The 7,007-nt window shown below is 65.5% G+C and overlaps 1 protein-coding gene across 1 annotated transcript; it reads right to left on the bottom strand.

Moving 5' to 3' along the window:
- Nucleotides 1–1,963: 1,963 nt before the first annotated feature.
- LOC311204408 (transcriptional repressor scratch 1-like) lies at nt 1,964–3,282 on the bottom strand (the record flags this gene model as incomplete). Its single annotated transcript, XM_084280838.1, has 2 exons — nt 1,964–2,066; nt 2,510–3,282. 2 exons carry the CDS (start codon nt 3,280–3,282, stop codon nt 1,964–1,966), a joined length of 876 nt encoding a protein of 291 aa, XP_084136964.1.
- Between the last annotated feature and the right edge of the window lie 3,725 nt (nt 3,283–7,007).

Consider the following 7,007-nt stretch of genomic DNA (forward strand, 5'->3'; position numbering starts at 1 on the left):
GGCTGAAGCATCCAAGGTGGGGCTGAAGCATCCCCCAGCCCCCCCATAAGGGGGCTGCAGGGTCTCTGTGTCCCCCTTGAAGCATCCCTCCCCTCAGTCCTTCAGATGTGCAGGGGGCTGAAGCATCCTTCTTCCTCCTCAAGCGCTCAGGGGGCTGCAGGGGAGGCCTGGAGCATCCTAGGCCTCCCCCCATCACGCTGTAAGGGGGCTGCAGGGTCTCTGTGTCCCCCTTGAAGCATCCTTCTCCCTCCTCAAGTCCTCAGGGGGCTGCAGGGGGGGGTCTGAAGCATCCCCCAGCCCCCCCATAAGGGGGCTGCAGGGTCTCTGTGTCCCCCTTGAAGCATCCTTCTCCCTCCTCAAGCGCTCAGGGGGCTGCAGAGTCCCTGTGACCCCCCCCTTGAAGCATCCCACCCCTCAGTCCTTCAGGCGTGCAGGGGGCTGAAGCATCCTTCTTCCTCCTCAAGTGTTCAGGGGGCTGCAGGGTGGGGGCTGAAGCATCCAAGGTGGGGCTGAAGCATCTCCCAGCACCCCCCCATCTTGTTGTAAGGGGGCTGCAGGGTCCCTGTGTGCCCCTTGAAGCATCCTTCTCCCTCCCTGAGTGCTCAGGGGGCTGCAGAGTCCCTGTGACCCCCCCAACCTTGAAGCATCCTTCTTCCTCCTCGAGTCCTCAGGGGGCTGCAGGGGGGGGTCTGAAGCATCCCTCAGCCCCCCCATAAGGTGGCTGCAGGGTCCCTGTGTCCCCCTTGAAGCATCCTTCTCCCTCCTCATGTCCTCAGGGGGTGGCGGGGGGGGGTCTGAAGCATCCCCCAGCCCCCCCATAAGGGGGCTGCAGGGTCTCTGTGTCCCCCTTGAAGCATCCCTCCCCTCAGTCCTTCAGGTGTGCAGGGGGCTGAAGCATCCTTCTTCCTCCTCCAGTGTTCAGGGGGCTGCAGGGGGGGCCTGAAGCATCCCCCAGCCACCCCCCATCATGCTGTAAAGGGGCTGCAGGGTCCCTGTGTCCCCCTTGAAGCATCCTTCTCCCTCCTCATGTCCTCAGGGGCTGGCAGGGGGGGCCTGAAGCATCCCCCAGCCACCCCCCATCATGCTGTAAGGGGGCTGCAGGGTCTCTGTGTGCCCCTTGAAGCATCCTTCTTCCTCCTCCAGTGTTCAGGGGGCTGCAGGGGGGGGCTGAAGCATCCCCCAGCCCCCCCATAAGGTGGCTGCAGGGTCTCTGTGCTCCCCCTTGAAGCATCCTTCTTCCTCCTCAAGCGCTCAGGGGGCTGCAGGGGGGGTCTGAAGCATCCCCCAGCCACCCCCCATCATGCTGTAAAGGGGCTGCAGGGTCCCTGTGTCCCCCTTGAAGCATCCTTCTTCCTCCTCATGTCCTCGGGGGGCTGCAGGGGGGGCTCTGAAGCATCCCTCAGCCCCCCCATAAGGTGGCTGCAGGGTCTCTGTGTGCCCCTTGAAGCATCCTTCTCCCTCCTCACGTCCTCAGGGGTTGGCAGGGGGAGGCCTGGAGCATCCTAGGCCTCCCCCCATCATGCTGTAAAGGGGGCTGCAGGGTCTCTGTGTCCCCCTTGAAGCATCCTTCTTCCTCCTCCAGTGTTCAGGGGGCTGCAGGGGGGGTCTGAAGCATCCCCCAGCCACCCCCCATCATGCTGTAAGGGGGCTGCAGGGTCTCTGTGTCCCCCTTGAAGCATCCTTCTCCCTCCTCATGTCCTCAGGGGGTGGCAGGGGGAGGCCTGGAGCATCCTAGGCCTCCCCCCATCATGCCGTGAGGGGGCTGCAGGGTCTCTGTGTCCCCCTTGAAGCATCCTTCTCCCTCCTCATGTCCTCGGGGGGCTGCAGGGGGTTCTGAAGCATCCCCCAGCCCCCCCATAAGGGGGCTGCAGGGTCCCTGTGTCCCCCTTGAAGCATCCTTCTCCCTCCTCAAGTGCTCAGGGGGCGGCAGGGGGGGTTCTGAAGCATCCCCCAGGCCCCTTCCTCACGCGGTGAGGGGGCTGTGCGCCTCCCCCCCGCTCCCCCCGCCCTTGAAGCAGGCCGACTCGTGGTGCTTGTTGAGGTTCGACTTGAGGGCGAAGCTCTTGCTGCAGCGGGGGCAGCGGAAGTGCTTGAAGGCCGAGTGGGTCTGGACGTGGGCCCGCAGGTTGGAGCGGTGGGCGAAGGGGGGAGGGGGCTGGGGGGGGGCTGAAGCTCCCCCTCCTCAGGCTGTAAGGGGGCTGCAGGGTCTCTGTGTCCCCCTTGAAGCATCCTTCTCCCTCCTCATGTCCTCAGGGGGCTGCAGAGTCCCTGTGACCCCCCCAACCTTGAAGCATCCTTCTTCCTCCTCGAGTCCTCGGGGGGCTGCAGGGGGTTCTGAAGCATCCCCCAGCCCCCCCATAAGGGGGCTGCAGGGTCTCTGTGTGCCCCTTGAAGCATCCCTCCCCTCAGTCCTTCAGATGTGCAGGGGGCTGAAGCATCCTTCTTCCTCCTCAAGTGCTCAGGGGGCTGCAGGGGGGGTTCTGAAGCATCCCCCAGGCCCCTTCCTCACGCGGTGAGGGGGCTGTGCGCCTCCCCCCCGCTCCCCCCGCCCTTGAAGCAGGCCGACTCGTGGTGCTTGTTGAGGTACGACTTGAGGGCGAAGCTCTTGCTGCAGCGGGGGCAGCGGAAGTGCTTGAAGGCCGAGTGGGTCTGGACGTGGGCCCGCAGGTTGGAGCGGTCGGCGAAGGCCTTGCCGCAGCGGGCGCAGCCGAAGGGCTTCTCGCCGGTGTGGGAGCGCATGTGGCCCTGCAGCAGCCAGGGCCGGCTGAAGGCCTTGCCGCACACCTCGCACTTGTGCCGCAGGTCGTGGGTCAGCAGGTGCATGGCCATGGCCGGCATGGACACGTAGACCTTGCCGCACGTCGGGCACTTCTTGGCCAGCTTGCTGTCCAGGCTGCGGTGGGTCTGCTTGTGCCGGCTCAGGTTGGAGGAGGTGGCGTAGGTTTTGCCACACTCCCCACACGCGTGGCGCTGCTGGGGGGTGCTGCACCCACCCCCCACAAGCCCCCCACCACCTCCTCCTCCTCCTCCCCTGTGAGCCCCCCCAGCCTTGCGCCGCGACCTGCCGTCGGTGATGAAGAAGGCGTCCACGGCGTAGCCCTGGCTCACCGCCGCGTCGCCGTTGATGTAGCCGCCGGTTAAGGTGGAGTTGGGGCTGTCCGGGGGGTCCGAATCCACAGCCCCCCCCGGGCCGTAGTCGCCGTGGGAGGAGGGGTAGATGGAGGCCGGGGATGGCACCTTCAAGGGGGGGGTGGTGGTGCCTTCGTAGGTGGATGGGGCCATGTAGTCGCTGATGTAGGATGCTGGGGGTGGGGGGGATGTGGGGGGTGGGGGGTGGGGGGGAGAGAGGGGAGATGAGAGGTTGGTGGGGGTGTGAGGCTGGTGGCAGTGCAGTGGGGAGGGGTCCTGCCTGCGGCGCTGAGGCCCTGAAGCCCTGTGACCCCACATCCCTGTGAGCCCACATCCCTGTGACCCCCCATCCTTGTGACCCCCCATCCCTGTGAGCCCCCATCTCTGTGACCCCCCATCCCTGTGACCCTACATCCCTGTGACCCCCCATCCCTGTGACACCCCATCCCTGTGACCCCCCATCCCTGTGACACTGCACCCCTGCCCACATCCCTGTGACCCCACGTCCCTGTGAGCCCCCATCCCTGTGACCCCCCATCCCTGTGAGCCCCCATCCCTGTGACCCCCCCATCCCTGTGACACTACACCCCCGTCCACATCCCTGTCTGCATCCCTGCCTGTGGCACTGAGCCCCTGAAGCACTGTGAGCCCATATCCCTGTGACCCCCCATCCCTGTGACCCCCCATGCCTGTGACACTGCACCCCTGCCCACATCCCTGTGACCCCCCATCGCTGTGACCCCCCCATCCCTGTGACACTGCACCCCTGCATCCCTGCCCACATCCCTGCCTGTAGCACTGAGCCCCTGAAGCCCTGTGAGCCCCCATCCCTGTAACCCCACATCCCTGTGACCCCACGTCCCTGTGACCCCCCACCCCTGCATCCCTGTCCACATCCCTGTCTGCATCCCTGCCTGCGGCACTGAGCCCCTGAAGCCCTGTGACCCCACATCCCCAGGACCCCACATTCCTGTGACCCCCCCATCCCTGTGACCCCCCATCCCTGTGACACTGCACCCCTGCCCACATCCCTGTCTGCATCCCTGCCTGGCACTGAGCCCCTGAAGCCCTATGATCCCATATCCCTGTGACCCCCCATGGCTGTGACACTGCACCCCTGTCCACATCCCTGTGACCCCCCATCGCTGTGACCCCCCATCCCTATGACCCGACATCCCTGTGACCCCCCCTACCCCCTGCATCCCTGCCCACATCCCTGTCTGCATCCCTGCCTGGCACTGAGCCCCTGGAGCCCTGTGATCCCACATCCCTGTGACACCCCATCCCTGTGACCCCCATACCTGTGACACTGCACCCCTGCCCACATCCCTGTGACCCCCCATCCCTGTCAGCCCCCATCCCTGTGACCCCCCCCACCCCTGCATCCCTGCCCACATCCCTGTGTGCATCCCTGCCTGCAGCACTGAGCCCCTGAAGCCCTGTGACCCCACATCCCTGTGACCCCACGTCCCTGTGACCCCCTACCCCTGCATCCCTGTGACCCTGCATCCCTGCCCACATCCCTGCCTGCATCCCTGCCTGCGGCATTGAGCCCCTGAAGCCCTGTGCCCCCGAAGCCCTGTGCCCCCACATCCCTGCATCCCTGTGACCCTGCACCCCTGCATCCCTGTGCCCCACATCCCTGGGTGCCCCGTCCCTGGGGTGTCCAAGGCCAGGTTGGCTGGGGCCCTGGGCAACCTTGTGTAGCTCCAGGCCTGGAGGTTGGTGTCCCTGCCTGTGGCAGGGGGTTGGAGCTCTATGACCCTTGGGGTCCCTTCCAGCCCAGCCCAGTCTGGGATTCTGGGATTCTATGATCCCTGTGCCCCCTCATCCCTGTGACCCTGCATCCCTGAGCGCCTGAAGCCCTGTGACCCCACATCCCTGTGTCCCTGCATCCCTGTGACCTTGCCTGCATCCCTGTGCCCCTGCATCCCTGTGCCCCTGCATCCCTGCAACCCAGCATCCCTGTCTGCATCCCTGTCTGCATCCCTGTGACCCCACATTCCTGTGACCCCACATTCCTGTGACCCCACATTCCTGGGCCCCCACATCCCTGCATCCCTGTCTGCATCTCTGCATCCCCACCTGCATCCCTGTGCCCCTGCATCCCTGTACTCATGCATCCCTGTGACCCCATATCCCTGTCTGCATCCCTGTGACCCCACATTCCTGTGACCCCACATGCCTGGGCCCCCACATCCCTGCATCCCTATCTGCATCTCTGCATCCCTGCCTGCATCCCTGTGCCCCTGCATCCCTGTACCCCTGCATACCTGCCTGCATCCCTGCCTGCATCCCTGAGCCCCTGAAGCCCTGTGACCCGACATCCCTGCCCGCATCCCTGCCTGTGCCCCTGCTTCCCTGTGACCTTGCACATATCCCTGTACCTCCGCATCCCTGCATCCCTGAACCCCTGCATCCCTCTACCCCTGCATCCCTGCCTGCATCCCTGCATCCCTGCCCGCATCCCTGCATCCCTGAGCCCCTGATGTCCTGTGACCCTGCATCCCTGCCTGCATCTCTGCATCCCTGTGACCCTGCATGCCAGCATCCATGCCCGCATCCCTGCATCCCTGCCTGCATCCCTGAGCCCCTGAAGCCCTGTGACCCCACATCCCTGCACACATCCCTGCCTGCATCCCTGCATCCCTGAGCCCCTGAAGCCCTGTGACCCCACATCCCTGCACACATCCCTGCCCGCATCCCTGCATCCCTGAGCCCCTGAAGCCCTGTGACCCCACATCCCTGCACACATCCCTGCCTGCATCCCTGCATCTCTGCCCGCATCCCTGTGCCCCCGCATCCCTGCATCCCGGTGACCCTGCAAGCCAGCATCCCTGCCCGCATCCCTGTATCCCTGCATCCCTGCCAACATCCCTGCATCCCTGTGATCCTGCACCCCAGCATCCCTACCAGCATCCCTGCCCGCATCCCTGTATCCCTGCCAACATCCCTGCATCCCTGCGATCCTGCACCCCAGCATCCCTGCCTGCATCCCTGCATCCCTGCCCGCATCCCTGCGCCCCTGCATCCCTGTGCCCCTGCATCCCTACCAGCATCCCTGCCCGCATCCCTGCCCGCATCCCTGCGTCCCTGCATCCCTGTGTCCCTGCATCCCTGTGACCCTGCATCCCTGCCTGCATCCCTGCATATCACTGAGCCCCTGAAGCCCTGTGACCCCACATCCCTGTGCCCCTGCATCCCTGTGCCCCTGCATCCCTACCTGCATACCCACACCCCTGTATCCCTGACACCCAGCACCCCAGAATCTCTGCCTGCACCCCTGGGCTGCCACATCCCTGTGCCCCTGAAGCTCTGTGATCCCCCATCCCTGTGACCCCATATCCCTGTGCCCCCACATCCCTGTGACCCAACATCCCTGCCTGCATCCCTGCATCCCTGCAACCCTGCCTGCATCCCTGCCTGCATCCTTGAACCCCTGCATCCCTGTGACCCCACATCCCTGCCTGTGCCCCTGCATCCCTGCTCTCATCCCTCCCCGTATCCCTGCCTGCATCCCTGCCTGCATCCCTGGGCTGCCACATCCCTGTGACCCTGCATCCCAGTGCCCCTGCATCCCTGCTCTCATCCCTGCCCGCATCCCTGCCTGCATCCCTGTGCCCCTGCATCCCTGTGCCCCTGCCCGCATCCCTGCCTGCATCCCTGTGCCCCTAGCATCCCTGTGCCCCTGCCCGCATCCCGGTATCCCCCCATCCCTGCCCCACAGCCCATGTCCCTACCAGCCCATGACCTGCCCTTCCCCTGCCCTTCCCCTGCCCTTCCCCTGCCCTTCCCCAGCCCGCACCCTGCCTGGACCCGGCCCTTCCCCAGCACTTCCTCACCTCCAGCCCTGCCTGCACCCTCCCTGCTGTCCTAGA

This window comes from Gallinula chloropus (assembly GCF_964237585.1).
Source record: "Gallinula chloropus genome assembly, contig: HAP1_SCAFFOLD_724, whole genome shotgun sequence".
Lineage (NCBI taxonomy): Eukaryota > Metazoa > Chordata > Aves > Gruiformes > Rallidae > Gallinula > Gallinula chloropus.